Source organism: Eptesicus fuscus, chromosome 2 (assembly GCF_027574615.1).
Source record: "Eptesicus fuscus isolate TK198812 chromosome 2, DD_ASM_mEF_20220401, whole genome shotgun sequence".
NCBI lineage: Eukaryota > Metazoa > Chordata > Mammalia > Chiroptera > Vespertilionidae > Eptesicus > Eptesicus fuscus.
The window spans coordinates 70,933,146-70,955,167 of record NC_072474.1 but is presented as its reverse complement, the minus strand read 5'-3'; the positions used below and the strand labels follow the sequence as shown (position 1 = coordinate 70,955,167).

General features: G+C 43.3%; 1 protein-coding gene across 1 annotated transcript; it reads left to right on the top strand.

The window, feature by feature from the left end:
• Positions 1-13,272: 13,272 nt before the first annotated feature.
• Positions 13,273-17,405, top strand: LOC129151884 (platelet basic protein-like). The gene is made up of 5 exons (XM_054728396.1): positions 13,273-13,519; positions 13,871-14,018; positions 14,153-14,235; positions 16,448-16,595; positions 16,730-17,405. Exons 1-5 carry the CDS (start codon positions 13,393-13,395, stop codon positions 16,830-16,832), a joined length of 609 nt encoding a protein of 202 aa, XP_054584371.1. The 5' UTR covers positions 13,273-13,392; the 3' UTR covers positions 16,833-17,405.
• Positions 17,406-22,022: the final 4,617 nt, after the last annotated feature.

Genomic DNA, 22,022 nt, shown 5'->3' with positions numbered 1-22,022 from the left:
TACTGAGTGGCCAGATTATTATGCGTTCAGAGATTATAATAATCTGGCCACTCAGTGTATATGTAGTAGAGGCCCAGTGCATGAAATTCATGCACTGGGGGTGGGGGGGGGGAGAGTATCCCTCAGCCCAGTCTGCACCCTCTCCAATCTGGGACCCCTCAGGAGATGTCCGACTGCCAAACCAGCAGTCTGACATCCCTCTCATAATCCGGGACTGCTGGCCCCCAACCGCTAGCCTGCCTGCCAGCCTGATCCCCCCCTAACCACTCCCCTGCCAGCCTGATCAATGCCTAACTGCTCCCCTGCCAGTCCGATTGCCCCAACTACCCTCCCCTGCCGGTCTGGTAGCCCCCAACTGCCCTCCCTGCAGGCCTGGTCACCCCCCAACTGCCCTCCCCTGCAGGCCTGGCCACCCCTAACTGCCCTCCCCTGCTGGCCTGGTCACCTGCAACTGCCCTCCCCTGCTGGCCTGGTCACCCCTAACTGCCCTCCCTTGCTAGCCTGGTCACCCCTAACTGTCCTCTCCTACAGGCCTGGCCCCCCCCAACTGCCCTCCCTCTTCTATAGGCCTGGTCCCTCCCAACTGCAGTCTGGCCTCCCTTTGTGAGAGACAACCGGGTTGATCAGGGAAAGGCACCAGCCCCATCACCCCGCTGCTGGAGCCACTGCCAGTCACCGCAGCCACCAAGGTGTTTTCATCAACACGGACTCCAGTCCCTTCACCGAGAAAAAATGACAACTTTCTTTAGGCATTTTCAAGATGTATCTTTCATAGACACATGACATTTCTTTCTTTGTTTTTTATCCTCACCTGAGTATATGTTTCCATTGACTTTTAGAGAATGTGAAAGAGAAAGGGAAAGACAGAGAGAAACATCAAAGTGAGAGGAATACTTAGATTGGTTGCCTCCTGCATGAGCTCTGACCTGGGCCCCAGCCAGGGAGGAGCCTGCAACTTAGGTACATGCCCTTTATCAGAATCTAACCTGGACTCTTCGGTTGGCAAACCTAGGCATAATCCACTGAGCCAAACTGTGTAGGGCAGGTTATGACATTTCTTAGCCCTCCAGCAGCAGACCTTCATTGTTCCCCCCAGGAGTGTGGTGGAAAAGCCCTAGATCACCTTTTTGGATTCTTATACCCAAGTTACTAAGAATATTACCAGTGGCATACAGGGAGCTTAGCCAATAAGCGGTCAGAAAAGGTATTTCCTCTGTAGTTCACACCTATCTCCTGTGATCTCCAGCTCCGCCCCTGCCAAGGCCTAAAGCCTCCAGCCCTTGGCAGGGGACCCCCAGCTGGCTCAATTGCCAGGCTCCGCCCCTGGCCAAGGCCTCATGCCTCTGTTTGAGGCTCGGGCCCTGAGCATGGACCCCCAGCTGGTTCCGATCGCCCGCAGGGACCCCCAGCTGGTGCAATCGCCCGGCTCTACCCACAGCCAAGGCCACAAGCCTCTGGCCAAGGCTTGGGCTCTGAGCAAGGACCCCCAGCTTGCTCTGATCACCTGGCTCGGCCCCACCCACCAAGGCTGCAAGCCTCTGGCTGAGGCTTGGGCCCTGGGCAGGGACCCCCAGCTGGCTCTAATCACCTGCAGGGACCCCCAGCTGGCTCTATCGCCCGGCTCCATCCAAGCCTAAGGCTGCAAGCCTCTGGCCGAGGCTTGGGCTCTGGGCAGGGACCCCCAGCTGGCTCCGATTGCCCACAGGGGATCCCAGCTGGCTCCGATTGCCCACAGGGGATCCCAGCTGGCTCCGATTGCGAGGCTCCGCCCCAACGGCCAAGGCTGCAAGCCTCTGGCTGAGGCTTGGGCCCGAGTCAGGGACCCCTAGCTGGCTCCGATCGCCCCGCTCTGCCCCCAGCCAAGGCCTCAAGCCTCTGGCCAAGGCTTGGGCTCTGGGCAGGGACCCCCAGCTGTCTCCGATTGCCGGACTCCATCCCCAGCCAAGGCTGCAAGCCTCTGGCTGAGGCTTGGGCCCTGGGGAGGGACCCCCAGCTGGCTCCGATCGCCTGCCTGCAGGGGACCCCAGCTGGCTTTGATTGCTTGTGGGGGACCCCAGCTGGCTCCGATCTTCCCCTCTGATCTTCAACTCCAATCACCCAGTTCCAACCATGGCCGCTCTCCGAGGCTGCAGCCATCTTGGTTGGGTGTATTTGCATATTCTCTTTCTGATTGGCTGTTGGGCGTGGCTTGTGAGTGTAGCAGAGTGATGATTTGCATATTACTGTTTTATTAGATAGGATATTTAAACTGTAATTTTCAGTGTTTTAAAATATTCCCGATTTTGCATATCAGCCCCAACATACTCATCAAATAAGTGCCTGATCATAATGAAAGCATATTAAACTCCCTTTGGTTAAGGTGGGTGAAATATATATTTTGCAAAGTAATAAACATCACTGGTTTACTTTTCTTTATCATTATTCAAGATCTTTATTTTTCCTAAAAGTAAGATTTATAAGTTTAGTTTGTTTATAAATCATACTAGAGGCCCGGTGCATGAATTCCAGCATGGGTGAGATCCTTAGGCCTGGCCAAGCATCTGCATGGAAGGGCTGGTCCCAGCTGATCTCTGAGCCCTGGGCAGCACCTGGGTTCCCGGGACCCCCGTGTGCCTCCCTCTGCCTGAGTCACTGGGCCTCCCACCGCTGGTCACCATCTGCAGGGCAATTGGGCCCTGCTTGCACCCGCCTTGGCCTGGCACCACCAGCTCACCTGCTCCACCATCCTGCCGCGGTCCCGCACTCGTCGGGGCCCATCAGGGCCGTCAGCGCCTCCACGCAGCCCACTGCCAGCGCAGTTGTTGCCAACATCCGCTATGTTCTATGCTGCCCCCTGGTGGTCAGTGCACATCATAGCAAATGGTCAAACTCCAAGTCAAGGGGACAATTTGCATATTAGGCTTTTATTATATAGCATAATAAAACCTATTTGTAATATCCTTATAATTCTATTTGTCATGCTCATGCTATAATTGGTCATTCCATGAAGAAAATAAATTACAGCCCTGCCATCGTGGCTCAGGGGTTGAGCCTCAACCTATGAGACCTATGAACCAGGAGGGTAAGGGTTCAATTCCCAGTCAGGCACATGCCTGGATTGTGGTCTCAATCCCCACAGTGTTGAGGCATACAGGAGGCAGCCAATCCATGATTCTCTCTCATCATTGATGTTTCTCTCTCTCTCTCCCTCTCCCTCTCCCTTCCTCTCTAGAATCAATAAAAATAAGAAAACAAATTACAATATATTACTGAAGTGTAACTTATACAAAAACCTCAATGACAGTTAATACCAATTTTTTTTTTATCTTATCACTAGAAAACTCAAGGACTAATGTATCTGGGAAAAATTAATCTGATGTTTGACTTCTAAGAATATGTCTTAATATTTTCCTTATACAAACCCCAAAATACAATTTTCACTCTCTTATCCACTTAAAGCACTCCCTAATATATTAAGTCACTGGGAACTAACATTGAGTGTCAACTAAAATCTACTCTATGTTACCGCTCCAATCTAGACAATTTCAATGTGTAATTAATGCCTTTCATTCTACCAGATTTTCCTGCTTGCCTCTGGGTGTGGCCCATTTACATTATCCTTCAATTACTGAAGGAATGACAAGATCTATGATAAATATGACTAGTGGCTTTATTTTTCTATGATAGTTTTAATTCTTGTATAAGGAAAAGAATTGCTGTGGGTAAATCATATTGTACATAACTTGAATAGTCCTTCCTGGATGTTACAATTGAGAAATTTACCGGACAGAAGGAGCACCTGGAGATTTCAATTTGCCTCCCTGACTAAATCACGGAAAACAAGGAAGTGCACATGATGCTGATTTTGGCTGATGGTCATGGGTGGCTTTTAGTCAGCAAAATTAGTGTTCTATTCCTCAGAAGGATTGTTCATACTTCAAATATGTAGAGTAAAATAGTATCACAGAAAGACCTAGCATTTAGGTATGAAATTTTGTTTCTACAAAGTGTAGAGTCCTGTTTCTTAAATATTGAGGATTTGCAAAATCACTCCCAACACTGCAAAATCCATGTTCTGAATGGATGTGTTTCCACTGCCACATAAGTGTGTATGATGGTAACAGTGGGGAATTGTAACCCACTCCACCATTCTTTTGACATTGCTTCTACAAATGCTGACTCTGACTAACATGTAGCTTATAGATAAACAGCATCTGTATAATAAAAGCCTAAGCGACCATTACAGTGGAACGACCAGAACAACCAGTCGCTATGATGTGCACTGACCACCAGGGGGCAGACACTCAATGCAGGAGCTGGCCCCTGGTGGTCAGTGCGCTCCCACAGGGAGAGTGCCGCTCAGCCAGAAGCTGGGCTCATGGCTGTCGAGCACAGCAGTGGTGGTGGGAGCCTCTCCCACCTCTGCGGCAGTGCTTAGGAGCAGCGAGCCAAGCAGTAAGGAGCAGTGAGCAAGCGGGCATTAAGGAGTGAGGGGTCCCGGACTGCGAGAGGGTGCAGATCAGGCTGAGGGACCCTCCCCTCCAGTGCACACATTGCGTGCACTGGGCCTCTAGTGTTTGTATAAGAATCCTAGGAACTAATTTCAGAAGATTTAGACTCCAACCTTCAGTCATTCTCAGTTTTGAGGGATTTGCTGACCTTCAACCAGAGAGCCAAGATGACTTAGAACCAGGATGATGAAGACCAGGATGATGCACATCAGACCATCACTTGACCAGTTTCAAGATCTTTTTTGAAATTGAGTGTGCTAGCTTTCATGTGAACTTTTCAACCCTTCCCTTTGATGTTTTTGTTTTGCTTTACCTTTCCCTACTTATAAAAACCTCTGCCTGAACTGAGAAGTGGAGATGGTTTTGGACAAAAGTTCCCCATCTTCTTGAGATGCAGGCACTAAGACAAACCTCTTTCCTTTTCTCACTAGCACCTGACTCATGAGTTTGGCCTTTGTGGCAGCAGACAGCTGAACCTGGCTTTTGGTTACATGATGATTGTTTCTGACCTACCTCTAGAGTTGGATCAAAAGAAAAATAGTTGATTCATTTTCAGCAAGAGAGGCCAGTGATATTTCTTTATAATTTGTGGTGCAGTACAAAGAGCAATTTTGTTTTGAGTGCCAATAGCTGGTCTTCAGATACATTCTGGCATCGCGTGTGATTGGTGCCAGTGAGAGCTTTATATGTATCGCTCATATGTATAAATCTAGTTTTGAGTATTTTCTGTGATACAAATTTGGAAATTTATTTGACATCCTCATACCTCAGTTTTCTCATCTGCAAAATCAGTACAATTATATCTGTCTCTCAAGCACAAAGGAGGTGCTTGATAAATATTAATTCCTTTCTCAAGTCTCATAATTGAAGCTCCCCTTGACAAATGAGAAGACTGAGAGCTAAATAGTTTATTTTTTTCAGATTTGTCCATATTCTTTCCACCTATGCATAAGTGATTAATTTTTAGTGCTTCCAAGAATTTTTTCCCACCATTCCTTTTTAGGAAGCTGTGGGGAGCGGGCTGTAAGCTGACAAGGTCCTTGCACCTGTAGGGGCTAGCAAGGCTGGCACCTACCCCCACAGATTTCCCAGGCCTGTTTGGATGGCAACTAATCAGTATAACGAGAGCAACCCTTGCCTACAGAGCTTTCCCAGGGTTTGTTTATATGACTGCTATCAGTAGGATAAGAGCTACTTTCATGGCTTACCAAGAAATATGTATCCAACTAGTGAGATTTATTATAACAAGAAACCTGTCCTTCAACTTATCCCTCCAGTAGTGATTTTAGAGAAACAAAGAATGTTTTCCTTGTGATTCCCTGCTTAGTGTCTTATGTATAAAAAGCACTGTGTTACTAATAAAAGTTGCCAGAGCTTCTCGAGAGTTCTGGACCTCCTGACCCCGCTGTTGTTTCTCTTGCTTTTATTTCTCTTATTCTTTTATTTCTCAATTCCCACCTCCCTACCTCAGCCCGGTTCAATCGTCAGGCTGGACCTGACAGGAAGCTTCTGGAATCAATCCATTCATATTCTACTATATTTTTAGCAATTACGTGGTAACATTATTAAAATGTATGGTGTATTTTCTTTCTTATAAACATTCATCTATCAAATATCAAGATATTTGATATCATTTATTTTTTTAAATAATTTTGATTTATTTCAGAGAGGAAGGGAGAGCAGGGGAGAGATAGAAACATCAGTGATGAGAGAAAATCCATTGGAAATCAATCTCGCAACCTGGGCATGTGCCCTGACTGGTTATCAAACTGAGACCTCCTGGCTCATAGGTCAACGCTCACCACTGAGCAACACCAGCCAGGCTGATATAACCTATATATATATATATAAAGGCTAAGTGACCAACTATATGCCCGTCTGACTGTCCAACTGATTGACCAGCTGGTACATATGACACGCACTGGAAATTTCAAACTTGAAATTTCAAAATAAATGTTGACTCGCGCATGAGCGATACGTATAAAACTCTTACTGGCACCAATCACACGCGATGCCAGAATGTATCTGAAGACCAACTATTGGCACAATGTACCTCTGAAGCCGAAAGAAAGCAACATTATAGACAGAATATCATGTTGTTGTTTACTTATAAATCAATTTATATATTATTTTCATATACATTTTACTAATTTTCTTTCGTCTCTGACACTTCTATTATAGAGAAAGGGAGAATAGCAATATTTAAATATTTTATAATGCTATATTATATATACTATTTTGACACGCAATTTTTTGCAGTAACGTAATTACTGCATGAATCTTTCTTCCAATTAATTTCCTTTCAATGTGCACAAATCTGTGCACCAGGCCACTAGTTTATTGATAAGCCTATTACATACTGGACCCTGTGCAAGATCCTTATGATATAGAGATTACAAAGATAAGATGCTTTCAGCCTAAGGTAAGGTCTTTTGGCAACAAATATACTCAAAAAGGTGTTTGGTTTTTTTTACAAAGCATTTTTTTAAAAAACTAAATGAAAAGAGACTGATTTGTAAGAGAAAGAGAGTCTTATGTGGGAGTTCCTAGTATCAAACTTGGAGAGGAGATTTGTGTGAAAGAAGTTTATTGAAGAGTGCTCACTTTGCACCTTTCAGGAAGTACAGAAGCAGCATTGGGCAGAGGAAAAGTTGCTGTAATGGCAAGAGTCAGATGGTTCTATGAGAAGCTCTGGAGCTGGGATGACCTTTCAGAATTATTCTGAATTGTGGCAAGAGAGGCTCTCTGTATCCTCCCATTGACCAGCCATTAGAAGTGGGCTAAGCCTGGAAGGTGGGCATAATTTTGGGTGAGACAGTTCCTTTACGCCATAAGCTATGCTCAGAGAGGGCCTCCGTTTCTAGCTTTCTGTGCCCATCATTCCAGCAGCTGAAGAAAGCCATGATGCATCATGGTTTCAGGGACAAGGAAGGAGAAGAAAGAAGAAGAGAGGGTAGGAGAGGAGAGCGAAGAAAAGAGAAGAGGAAGGAAGTAGAAGAGAGGAGATGGAAAGACTCCTATCTTTCTTTCTCTCTCTCTCTCTCTCTCTCTCTCTCTCTCTCTTAATATGTGTTTTATCAAGGGAGAAGGATAGAGAGATAGAAACATCTTTGAGAGAGAAACATCATCCATTGGCTGCCTCCTGCATGCCCCCTACTGGGGATTGAGCCTGCAACCAGGAATGTGCCCTAATGGGAATCAAACCAGTGATCTCTTGATTCATGGGTTGATAGTCAACTACTGGGGCACACCAGCCGGGATTCACTATTTTTTTCTTTTCTTACCTATTCTCCTTTCCTTTCCTTCTCTCCCTCTCCCTCCCTTTTTCATTCCTTCCTCTCATTCATTCTTTATTTATTCCTGAGAAATAAAATAATGCTACTTAAAAGAGGAGGAGGAGCAGGAGGACCAAGGTGCCTCAGCAGAAATCTTAGCCAGCAGCGAGCACCAACCACCTCCCATGTAAATTAGGTCATTTTGGACTTTTCAGCCATTTCAGTTGCCTCCTGACTACAACCACTTACGTGAGCTCAGGCAGGATGCCAGCAGAAGAACCTCTCATTAGCATACCAAATTATCAGAAATAATAAACTCTTGTAAGCCACTACGTTTGGGGTCCAAAGAGGAGCATCACACATCTAATGTTCAACAAGTGATATTAATCAGCATAAAATAAAAATTCTCAGGCTGCAAAACATTGAAGGGATTCTTTATAATAAACTAGAGGCCCGGTGCACAAAATTTGTGCTTGGGTACGGTCCCTAGGCCTGGCCTGCGATCAGGGCCATCTTCCCTAGCGGCTGGCAGCCAGCTCCACCCTCCGCTGCCACCCACCCCCAGTTCCCTATTTGCATTGGCTGATCAGAGCCTGCCAGCCAGGGAGAGGGACTGAGAGTTTGACCGTTCCCGCCCGCTCACCGGCCCTGCCCCCACCATGGGTCACCCTCTGTATGTGGGGCCACCAGTGGGGCAGGGGCCTTGGCCTGGCGCTGCTGCATCCCCCACTACCCAACCCCAGTTCCCCATTCATCATTGGGCAATGGGAGCCTGCTGGCCAGGGAAAGGGACTGAGGTGGTCAGTGCACCTCATAGTGACTGGATGAGTGGTTGTTCTGGTTGTTCTGCCATTAGGGTCAATTTGCATATACCCTTTTATTATACAGGATAGCATCGGAGAAGATATACCCTCTCAACTCCTTCACCCTCTCCACTCACCCTCCCCTCCCATGTTTCACCTCCATGCAGTATACAGCACAATGGAATGAGGCCCAGTTAACTGAGGCCTGGATCATTCTTGTCAACTCAGTTATACAAAAACAACAATATTTGATTTCAGTACTTATAGGGAATCTTTTGTTGACTAGAACTTCAATCTATTGATGAAAGTGTTTTAACAAACTGACTCAAGTTTTTATTATCCCTGGGATCATCTGTACCAATTGCTTTTATGACTAATTTGCAGGAAATAGCTTATTTTCCTCATACTTGGGAAGTGTCAGTTTAAAATATTCTATGTCAATCAGAGTTAATATATACCTTAATTTTAATGGAAATTGATCCTCCAATGTCTCTGGCTATTTTCTGCTAAAATAGCTAACAGATAAATTATGTCTTGAGTTTTACAAAATGTGCTAGTTTCCTGGATGACTCTGCTATTTACACAATGTCTGAAAGGGAAAAGAGATAAAGTAACTTACCACACACACACACACACACACAAAAAAAAAAATCCAAAAAACCCACCAGGGTGACAATGTAAGATTCATAAAAAGGCTGTCAAGTTATTTTTAAGCCTTAGAACCTCTGACACTAATTTTCAAGCATTCATTTAAGTTATAATTTTAAAAGATAACTTCTTTGGATTTAATAATGATTTTAAAATTTTGTTATCCACTTCTGTACTGCCAGTTCATCAGTGTCTGTACTGTGTTTCTATTCAAGGTTATCAAAGAAAATTATGTGGAGACAATGAGAGCTGTTAGCTGTGGTAGTAGTGATAGATTAGTACCTATATCCCACTACTTTGCACAAATATTTGGGGTCTCACTTTATAGACAGAAATAGTTAAATGACTAAATCACACAATGAAAAGAATTTTGTAATGTCTGGAACATATTAAATAATCAAAATTTATTAACTAAATGAGAGCTAGCAAAAATTTATTTACCTCAAATGCTGACAAATAAGCTTGTAAAATTTGAGTGACTCAAGAAGTTTGTTAATGCTTACTCATGAATCTTGCTGACAATGTGTCCTTTGTGACAAAATATAATTGTTGATTAAGACAGTGAGTTGATGATCCTGTGCTACATGTGTTCCTCCTTCCCGGTACCTGCTAACTCAAACAGCATCATTAGTTCAAAAGACTTTGCATGTCTTTCCCCCAAAAGAATTAGGAACTTCTGAGTAATATTACTCAGTGAACCAGGAAAGAAATTTGGATGTTGTTTGAGTCCAGTGAAGCCAATAAATATTGTACGTTGAAGGCGGCGGGGAGGGGAGGGGCTGTGATGGACAGAAAAAGAAAGAGGCTATGAATAATGTTAAAAAAAACCTTTATATCTTGCCCTTACCAGTTTGGCTCAGTGGATAGAGCGTCGGCCTGCGGACTGAAAGGTCCCAGATTCCATTCTGGTCAAGGGCATGTACCTTGGTTGCAGGCACATCCCCAGTAGGAGGTGTGCAGGAGGCAGCTGATCGATGTTTCTTTTCTCTCTCATCGATGTTTCTAACTCTCTATCCCTCTCCCTTCCTCTCTGTAAAAAATCAATGAAATATATTTTTAAAAAAACTTTATATCTTGCTCTGGAAATGGTTTTGAGTTTATGTTTGAATCAAAACATATCTGTTTTGCAAATTAACAATATATCATTTTTAGTGATGGTGAAAGGCTCTAAAGCAGGGGTCCTCAAACTTTTTAAACAGGGGGCCAGTTCACTGTCCCTCAGACCGTTGGAGGGCCGGACTATAGTTTAAAAAAAAAAACTATGAACCAATTCCTATGCACACTGCACATATCTTATTTTGAAGTAAAAAAAAACAAAACAGCAAAAACACCCGCATGTGGCCCGCGGGCCGTAGTTTGAGGACGCCTGCTCTAAAGTCATCACTCAGGAAGACCTAAAAAGAAGTTTGCTTTCCTTACTCTGTTTTCTGTTGAGATTCTCTCCACAATCACTCCACATCTCAGCTCTTAGGATACTAATTTCCAGCTTAAGCTTTTCCTTAAGCTTGCTGCTTAAACTATGAATTTCTGGTTTGGGAGAGGCGGAAAATCATTTTAATTTAATATGTTCTACTGCTAGACTGTAAGTTATAAGAGGATAACAAATGGGGATAGAGAAAAAATAAGGAATAAATTGAAAAATAGGAACTAAAAACTTAAGAAGGTATAGCTGATAAACAATAAGAAAAATTGTTTTAAAAGTTTTTTTAAACTTGGAAAAATTAATTACTATAATAATTCTTTTGATACAAAATAATTTTGTACATTTAATATTTTGATAGCTTCTTCTAGAATTTTAAAGTTCTGAAAACTAAGCAAAAAGAAAGTTGGAAGTTTAAATATTGTGTAAGATATGAATATAGTTGTCAAAGGAAGATAACTTGTGGCCAGGGTCTTATCCTTTATGCCCTGCCTTCCAAATCTTTTAAAATCACAGGTACTTTTGTTAGAGAGTGGGAATTTTTGAGCACTACTGAGGCCGTGGATGCCCCAGATAGAGTCGTCAGTGCTGACACCAGGCCAGGCCTTGAGATAGGGTCTCATGGCCCCTTCCCAGCACGTAGGCCTTCTTTCATAGAACACTGTCAGCTTTCTGAAGAACAGGATGACCCTGTGAATAACATGGTCATCAATGGCATGATCCTGATGTTGCTTGGGAAAAACTGTTTTGTCTTGGGTTGCTTGTTCTGCAAAAACAGGATGTGGTTAATGTGCTTAAAAGTGGTCCTACACAAAGGGTCGCTGCTGGTCTCTGGACTCCCTGCTTGGAGAAAGGCAGAGCAGTCACTGGGCTAGCTGGCCGGCAGGCAGGGTAATAAAGGCTCCCTAAATTTTAATTTGGTCTGGACTCCAATGGTCATTCACTCGCGTTCGCTCCACAACATTTTGGGCCATGTGGAATTTGGTTTGAGAATTGTAGCTGATTAGAAAACAAAGAGAAACGTTCCTCCACGTGATACATATTCATGGATTTATTCATTAGCACTGTTTAGAACCCCTGTACATTGCATTACCCTACATGCTCTAGGATACATGAGACATTCTAAGAAACCTTGGATATGCCTCTGCCTTCAAAAGTGTACAGTCCAGTCAAGGAAGCAAATCTTATAGATGGGACAGAGATCCAGACAATAACATATACAAGCCCCCTTGTGCTGTGTAGGTCCACCTCTGTATCTCTGTGGGGCTTTGTCTATATCAAGTGGAGTTTGAGATCAAGACCCTTAATTAGGGTCTGAGAATTAAGGAATAAAGATCTTATTGCAATTTGTATAGTGTAAAACTGGAAACACCCTTAAAGTCTCCAATAAGACATAGGTTGGACAAAGATTGCCAGTGCCATTGAATGTCACATAGTAATTAAAAAGAATGGGGCAAACTACATTGTGGTAGCATGAGAGGATGCTGGAGACATATTTTTGAAGGACAAAATGTATATATGTGCATCTTCTGTATTCTATGTATATATGTGCATCTTCTATATCCTGTGTGTCCCTGTGTATATGTACATGTGAATATATAAATGCAGACAGAATAAAACACTAAAGCCATATTACTACTGATGGTTACTATCACAGAGTGGGAATGTGGAATAATAATAAAGAGAAACTTGCATGTTTTATTCCACATACATCTGCAGTGTATGAATCCTTTAAAATGAATTATATTATATATTTCCGTGTTAAATTTAAAAAAAAAAGGAAGCCCGGATGGCATGACTCAGTGGTTGACCTATGAACCAGGAGGCCATGGTTCGACTCCCAGTCAGGGCACATGCCTGGGTTGCGGGCTCAATCCCCAGTGTGGGGTGTGCAGGAGGCAGCCAATCAATGATTCTCTCTCATCATTGATGGTTCTATCTCTCTATCCCTCTCCTTTCCCCTCTGAAAGCAATAAAAATATATTTTTAAAAAAAGAAAAGGAAAAATAATGATGCTGGGTCTTGCTTTCCAAGGTATATTCAAACAGTAGAAACAAGTAGTATATTTTATAACACAAGGGGGGATACGTTTGCTTCTACTTTCTGAATAAAATTACAAAAAAGTAATATATTTCAAAGACAGAAAAAAAACAAAAAAACACCACATAAACTAACATGGAAAGTGAGGCTTTGGTGGTGACCAGTTCATTTCATCCACACGCTGCAAAGGAATCCCAGCGTTTATCAACAACCAAGATAGGAACACCTGCCTTCCGAGGCAACTAGAAAGGGAGGATAATTCTCTTTTCAAAGAGACATGGTACTATTCGGCCTCACATAAATTACATTATAGGAAAGGCAGGGCATATTTCATAGTTACACAAAGAAGAGATATGTAATATTTCAGTCTAGTTCTTACCTAAGTGCAGTGTTAACTATGTGTAAGGGAGATCAGCATTGAGAAAGCGGGAGAGGGAGTGTGAAGTAATGCGCAGAATGAAATTTAGCAGGAACTTTAACTTGCCTGGTGTTTATCTGGGTTGGCATAACTACCCTTATACAAATATTACCACACGCGTTCATTTCCCCCGTCCCCATCCCTTTTGTCCTTACTGGCCACAGGGGAGTGTGTATAAAAGACACCAGGAGAGCGTGAAAGCCACTTAGCCGCAGACTCCTTGGGAACAGTCCACCCTCGCGCTGAGGTCTCCAGGTTCCGGGAACAACTCTAGGTTCATAGCTCAGTTCTCTCCGCCATGAACCTCAGACCCAGGGCCACCTCTGCTCCTGTCTTACAAGTGTTGCTGCAGCTGTCACTGCTCCTGACTGCGATGGTTCCCTCCACCTTCGGAGAAGGAAAGAGAAACTTAGGGGAAGCTGAAGGTGGAGTCCCCACTTCCCCTCCCCTGTGGCTGCTTCTGCTGTTGCTGTGTGTGTGTGTGTGTGTGTGTGTGTGTGTGTGTGTGTGTGTGTGTGTGTTGAGGAGGCGGGGAGGGTGTCAGCTGTCCTGGTGCTCCTGAGGCTGGGGAAGGCCATTATACTAACAACTCTAAATGGAGGAACTAAGCTTAATGGGCACCTACCATATGCCTGGCATTCAGCTCTGGTTCTTTACTATAGGTTTCAGATCATATTCACAGTGGCCTGTGAGCTGTGAGCGAGCTACAGTTCACAAAGAAGGGCACTGAGGAATCAAGTCGATAGATATTAAAGGTACTCATGACCGCTTCTCAGTTTCTATCCCAGCTGAAAGTGTGCAAGGGGAGCGCTATGCTGAACTTCGATGCATGTGTATACAGACCACCTCTGGCATTCATCCCAGAAACATCCAAAATTTGAAGATGTTCAGGGCAGGACCCCATTGCCCCAATGTCGAAGTGATGTAAGTCCACGCTTTTGTATTATTAACTCATTAGGGAAGCCCTCTGCCTCAATGCTCATCACTGCTATTTGTTCAGCCCCATCAACCCCCTCTGATAGGACAGGACACGCACCAAATTATATATTCTCTTGCAGAGCCACGCTGAAGAATGGGAAGGAGATCTGTCTGGATCCAAATGCTCCCCTGATCAAGAAGATAATCCAGAAATTTTTGGAAGGTGATGAATCAGCTGCTTAACCTATTCAGTTTCTGTCAAATCTTTTTTATCTCCCTAGAGGAGTAGGAGTTTGCAGCCTTACCTTTCTGCAGTTTTTCTTTATCCAGGATACCTAGTCATGTTGTATTAAATTTGGATGTGTTTTCCATTCTGTCTTAAAAAGTTGCATTTTATTCTGAGAAGGCTGGTTAATAGATGACAGAGAGAAGATAAAAGTAAGCAAGCCTAGCTTCAAAATATAACATAGAGTTTACTTCCTAACTCTTGGCTAAATGTGGTACTGTGCTTTGCATTTCTTTGTATAAAATTTTCTTTCCAAATACATTTGTGTTAACTTATCTTGCTCTACTTTGCTGTTAGACTAGATGTGCCCATGGCGATTAATAGATTCCATAGTGGCCAATGATATTAGGAATCACACAGAGCCCAGCAGAGAGCACTTGCTCAATAAATGTTTGTTAATATATGTAGGAAGTTAATAGAGTTTTTTATTGCCTTGGTCCTAGGATATCTTGTTGAAGAGAATTCTCTGAGTTTTCTAATGTTTATTTTTGCTTTCAAGCCCTAAAATTTAAAAAGTTGTAAAGTGTAAGTCTTGTAGACAGTGGTTATTTATTTTTAAGTGAATATATTTTATACTAATAAGCAAAAATAATATGCTAAAAAGCATTAACAAGCTCTATCAAAACCTCCAGTATTAATAATAATAAAAATAATAACACAGATTCTACTTGGTATTAAATATTTTACCTTGGCATCTTTGTAAATAATCATATTAAGTTTATATTTGCAAAGTTATAATTTTAGTGTTAAAGTCAATTTTGCAAATAAGTACAATAATTAAAACTTTGCCAGACTGCAAATTATTTTATAATAAACAGAACTTTAATATATTTCTTAATCCCTTAAATTTATAACCACACTAGTCCTACAGCACTATTAGCATAAAATCAAAATTTGTTATTACTTTGTTGTCATATATTATTAATTTAAACATAATTGTTGAGGGGAAGCCTTAATTATTATTTTTTACTAACTAAAGTCACTAGTTGATAATCTGTTTTTAATGTACTAGAATGATAGCTAAACTCTATGAATAACTCCCAAGATGCAGATCTATTAAGTGTTTTACAGGCATGATATAAATAATTATTACAAAATAGAAATGACCTAATTAAAAGCATGTCCTCTAAAGAGAGAATAACTGGGTAACTCGGCTTTACCACTTGCTAGCTGTTTAACTTTGGGAAAGTTGCTTAACTTCTCTGTTCCTAATTTTCTTCATCTCTAAAATGGGATAATAATATTTGCTTATTTCATAGAGTTGATGTGAAAATTAAGAGTTAAAAAATTCAAAGAGTGAAAATAAAGCATGTCACACAGTAACCCATATATAAATGTTAGCGATTATTTATTATTATTACCATTAGCACCCCCAGTAGTTCAGAGAAGAAAAGTGAAGTTCAAAGAGATTAGGAAATTAGTAAGTAGGTGACAGAGTGGGGATTTGAAAATATGCTCTTAACCACCATACCACACCGCTTTCCTTGATTCTTCTTTCTCTAATGAAGAGGTTACATTATATATCACAGAGTTATTGACACACAAAATAGGACTTGATAACATAAATAGCATGCTGCCTATACTACAATAAGTATAGGAGAATAAGGAAGTTCACCTCGCCCAACTTGTGCATGGAATTTTGGAAACATTCACGTATTAAGCATTTAGTTTACAAATTTGACATTATTTAAGTTTCCTTTTATAATCTCCTTACCATTATAAGTTCACTGCCTTAAAATGGTTTGTCTATAAAATAAATGCATTTAATAGTGAACCCAAAATATACCAAAATAAACATGTAATAAAGAAGTAAATGAGGATAGTAGTCATTGTCAGTTTTTCTCTTATAATTCAAAATAGCTCTGCATCTCATTAATTTTGAAGTCATTTCCTAGTGAACTCCAATAGGACCAGCTCCTGGGGATGGGGCAGGCCATTATACTAACAACTCTAAATGGAGGAACTAAGCTTAATGGGCACCTACCATATGCCTGGCATAGTAAAGAACCTGAATAGCTCTGGTTCTTTACTATAGGTTTCAGATCATATTCACAGTGGCCTGTGAGCTGTGAGCGAGCTACAGTTCACAAAGAAGGGCACTGAGGAATCAAGTCGATAGATATTAAAGGTACTCATGACCGCTTCTCAGTTTCTATCCCAGCTGAAAGTGTGCAAGGGGAGCGCTATGCTGAACTTCGATGCATGTGTATACAGACCACCTCTGGCATTCATCCCAGAAACATCCAAAATTTGAAGATGTTCAGGGCAGGACCCCATTGCCCCAATGTCGAAGTGATGTAAGTCCACGCTTTTGTATTATTAACTCATTAGGGAAGCCCTCTGCCTCAATGCTCATCACTGCTATTTGTTCAGCCCCATCAACCCCCTCTGATAGGACAGGACACGCACCAAATTATATATTCTCTTGCAGAGCCACGCTGAAGAATGGGAAGAAGATCTGCCTGGATCCAAACGCTCCCCTGATCAAGAAGATAATCCAGAAAATTTTGGAAGGTGCTGAGTCAGCTGCTTAATCTGTTCAGTTTCTGTCAAATCTTTTTTATCTCCCTAGAGGAGTAGGAGTTTGCAGCCTTACCTTTCTGCAGTTTTTCTTTATCCAGGATACCTAGTCATGCTGTATAAATTTGGATGTGTTTTCCATTCTGTCTTAAAAAGTCACATTCTATTCTGAGAAGGCTGGTTAATAGATGACAGAGAGAAGATAAAAGTAAGCAAGCCTAGCTTCAAAATATAACATATAGCGTACTCCCTAACTCTTGGCTAAATGTGGTATTGTGCTCTGCAGATCTATTAAGTGTTTTACAGGCATGAAATAAATAATTCTTACAAAATAGAAATGACCTAATTGAAAGCATGTCCTCCAGAGAGAATAACTGGGTAACTCAGCTCTACCACTTGCTAGCTGTTTAACTTTGGGCAAGTTGTTTAACTTCTCTATTTCTAATTTTCTTCATCTCTAAAATGGGATAATAATATTGCTTATTTCATAGAGTTGATGTGAAAATTAAAAGAGTTAATAAATTCAAAGAGTTAAAATAAAGCATATCACACAATAACCCATATATAAATGTTAGTGATTATTTATTATTATTACCACTAGAGACCCGGTGCATGAAATTCATGCATTGGGGGCTTGTCCCTCAGCCCAGCCTGCACCCTCTCCAATCTGGGACCCCTCAGGGGATGTCTGACTGCCAGTTTAGGCCCAATCCCACAGTTCCTCTCACAATCTGGGACTGCTGGCTCCCAACTGCTTGCCTGCCTGCAGGCCTGATCACCCCCTAACGACTCCCTTGTCAACCTGATCTGTGCCTAACTACTCCCCTGCCAGCCCTCCCCTGCTGGCTTGATTGTCCACTACTACCCTCCCCTGCCAGCCATCTTGTGGTGGCCACCTTTGACCACATGGGGGCAGCCATCTTGTGTGAGGGTGTGAGGGTCAATTTGCATATTACCTCTTTATTATATAGGACTAGAGGCCCATTGCACGAAATTTGTGCATGGAGGGGGGTTGTCTCTCAGCCCAGCCTGTACCCTCTCCAATCTGGGACCTCTTGAGGGAAGTCCGACTGCCCTTTTAGGCCCGATCCCTGTAGGGTTGTCCCTAAGCCCAGCCTGCACTCTCTCCAATCTGGGACCCCTCAGGGGATGTCCGACTGCCAGTTTAGGCCCGATCCCACAGTTCCTCTCACAATCTGGGACTGCTGGATACCTGTAGGATCGGGCCTAAACGGGCAGTCGGATATCCCTCTCACAAACCAGGACTGCTAACTCCCAAATGCTCACCTGCCTGCCTTCCTGATTGCCCCTAACTGCTTCTGCCTGCCAGCCTGATCACCCCCTAACCACTCCCCTGCCAGCCTGACTGATGCCTAACTGCTCCCTTGCAGTCCTGGTCCCCCCAACTGCTCTCCCTTGCAGGCTTGGGTCCCCCCAAACTGCCCTTCCCTACAGGCCCAATTGCCCCCAACTTCCCTCCTCTGCCATCCTGGTCACCCCTGACTGCCCTCCCCTGCAGGCTTGATTACCCCTAACTGCCCTCCCTTGCAGTCCTGGTCCCTCCCAACTGCCTTCCCTTGCAGGCCTGGTCCCTCCCAATTGCCCTCCCCTGCTGGCCATCTTGTGGTGGCCATCTTGTGTCCAAATGGGGGCAGCCATCTTTAACCACATGGGGACAACCATCTTGTGTGTTGGGGTGATTGTCAATTTGCATATTGCTCTTTTATTAGATAGGATAGAGGCCTGGTGCATGGGTGGGGGCCAGTTGGTTTGCCCTGAAGGGTGTCCCGGATCAGGGTGGGGGTTCCCTTGGGGTGTGGGGTGGCCTGAGTGAGGGGCCTGTGGTGGTTTGCAGGCCGGCCACGCCCCCCAGTGACCCAGAGGGAGGCCCTGGGATCTGGAATTTATTTATCTTCTATAATTGAAACTTTGTAGCTTTGAGCAGAGCCTAGCCTCCTGCTTGCTCCATGGCCGCAGCCATTTTTGTTGGGATTTATTTATTTTCTATAATTGAAACTTTGTAGCCTTGAGTGGAGGCCTAGGCTGGCCTGGGTTTGCGGAAAGCTTGGCTTCCTTCATTGCCAGGGAAACCCAAGCCTCCTGCTCACTCCATGGCTGCAGCCATCTTGGTTGGGTTAATTTGCATACTCACTCCTGATTGGCTGGTGGGTGTGGCTTGTGGATGTAGCAGAGTGATGGTTAATTTGCACATTACTCTTTTATTAGATAGTATTAGCACCCCCAGTATTTCAGAGAAGAAAAGTGAAGTTCAAAGAGATTAGGAAATTTGCCACAAGATCAGATAAGTAAGTAGGTGACAGAGTGGGGGTTTGAAAATATGCTCTTAACCACCATACCACACCGCTTTCCTTGATTCTTCTTTCTCTAATGAAGAGGTTACATTATATATCACAGAGTTATTGACACACAAAATAGGACTTGATACATAAATAGCATGCTGCCTATACTATAATAAGTATAGGAGAATAAGGAAGTTCACCTCGCCCAACTTGTGCATGGAATTTTGGGAACATTTGTGTATTAAGCATTTAATTTACAAATGTGGCATTATTTAGGTTTCCTTTTATAATCTCCTCACCATTATAAGTTCAATGTCTTAAAATGGTTTGTCTATAAAATAAATGCATTTAATGGTTAACCCAAAATATACCAAATAAACATGTACAAAGAAGTAAATGAGGATAGTAGTCATTGTCAGTTTTTCTCTTATAATTCAAAATAGCTCTGCATCTCATTAATTTTGGAGTCATTTCCTAGAGAACTCCAACAGGACCAGCTCCTGAGACATGCCACAGTTTTTACACTATGCTAATAACTCCTGCGATGTAGATGTCTTTGTGTGTGTGTGTGTACGCATATAGAATTATTCTTGTTAGATGCAGAAAGACTGATTTAATTGTCACTTACTACTCTCTGGATTCCTTTACACTTCAAATATTGAAATCTGGGGGACAAGTTTGTCCAAAACCACCTTTCCTATTCATTCCCTTTGCCACTAACCTGACTTGGGACTTCAAGCTTCAGTCCCATAAACATATTCTGTATCTGCCACTGTGTTGGATGCAGGATATTAAAACATGTGTAATTCACAGAGAATTGCCCTTGAAGAGATCACTGTCTGGTGGGAGAGGCAGGCAAGTTGACAAATAATCACACCAACATGCAGCAATTACTAAGAAAGAGGTATGCCCCTATTGCAGGAAGAAACAGATACATGAACAAGTCAAAGCCTCAACATCACTAGTTTCAACATCACTAGTTTCAAAGATAATAAAGATTTATTGTCTTTACTAAATGTGGTAAGTTTACACTGAGTCCCTGTGGCTCAGTGTGATAGTGACAATCATTATGATCTCTCATAGAGCTTCTCATTTAGGAAAAGAAATCATTTTAAACACAGAGGGACATGCATATCTCCGTGTATGACATGTGTGCGTGTTTGCATGATCTCTGAGAAACAGGAAAAACAGAGGGTGCTGCAAGATACAACCACAGGGAACACAGTTAACCACAGCTGTCAGGAAAGGCCCTCTGAGGAAGTAATGTTTAAGCTGACACAGAAATATGAATAGGACTTAGCCAGCTGAAAGAGCAGGTGGTGGGGGAGTAAGAGAAAGAACATAGTCGGCCCAGGAATTAAATTGCATATCCCTGCAGAAGTCCGGTCCTGCTGAGCCTTAAGCCATCAGCTAGTTCCACGCCGTGGCTCCCGATGCCTTGCAGCACTGTGAATCAGGGTGACAGAGAGCCTCCGCCTGTGCCATGACGGGGTACTTTGCCCTGATCAAAAGCCGAAGTCATTCTTTTTCAGGGAAGGGAAGATGGTCTCTGTTACTCTCCCGACCTTTCCTGTGCAGGATTCTGGTGCAGGCCCTCCATCCCTCCTCCATGTCTTCCCACACAACTCCCAGATGCTCAGTGTCCTGAGAGCATCGCTGATCCTACCAACAGCACAGCCCGTCTCACCCTGACACCGGGGTCACCGCAGGCACTGGGAGATGTGGCCTGCAAATTCTCCTTCTTGACTTCTCTTCTTGGCTGAGCAAAATGGAGAAACACGCAGGCACCATGTTTTACAGAAAGCATGCATTCGGATATTACTTTCACCATTTTTCTCAGAGTAAGAGGATTGGTGAGGATGTAGACCTTGCTTCCTGGAGTAAATTGGATGATGGGTTGGTAGAGCAGGTGGGTCTCTCATTCAGGAGACTCAGGAAGCCAGGTGACATTCAGGACTGAGTCATTGCCCAGCCGTCAAATTCAACCTTTTAGTAGCAAAAAACAATGATGACAGAGTCGGACCTGCATTACCACCATTTGTCCACCATCCAGAACTGAAATGTCAGTGCTGACATGTACACATAAGGAACTGTTGGACATTGAAATTGGGTCTCAAAAGAACTGTTGGCCCAGAAAGAAACTCACTACACACTGATTCATTTGCCTGTCACCATAACCATTATTACTTGTCTCATTTTCGGTTCTTATTAAGTGTATTTCTAATAGCACATGATCTCACTCATCTAGGGGAAATAATGAACAACATAGACTGATGAACAAGAACAGACCCAGAAACAAGGAGGCATGGATCAGACTGTCGGGCCTCGGGGGGGCGGGTAGGGAAGGGTGGGGGTAAAGGGGGAGATCAACCAAAGGACTTGTGTGCAGGCCTATGAGCCTAACCAGCGGTTAAGGACAACAGGGGGGTGGGGGCATGTGTGGGGAGGGGTGTGGGATGGGAAGGAGGGGACGAGGACAAATATGTGATACCTTAATCAATAAAGAAATTTAAAAAAAAAAAAAAATAAAAACAATGATGAACCACACACCTTTAACACACTCAACTCAACTTAGTGGTAATCAACAAGAAAGGCAGGAACAAAGAGCAGTTCTTAATAAGGCAGCTGGACGTTGGGAGAGGAGAGAAACTCTCTCAGTCCGGAGGGTACATGCTGTGTAAATTGCAACCTGGCGACTGCAGGGAACTCTGCTGTTGCACATAACAAAGAACCTGTATTTTGTACGGTTCAAGTACTGTTTCTAATTCCACAAATGTGCATGTATGTGAAATCGGTTTGGGGTGTGGATCCTGCTACCAGCGTGCAGCCCAGACCGCTGACCTGGGCTTTTTTTTACTTCTTCTTCTTCCCCCTGCTCCCCGCCTCCCCCGCGCCTTCCCCCCC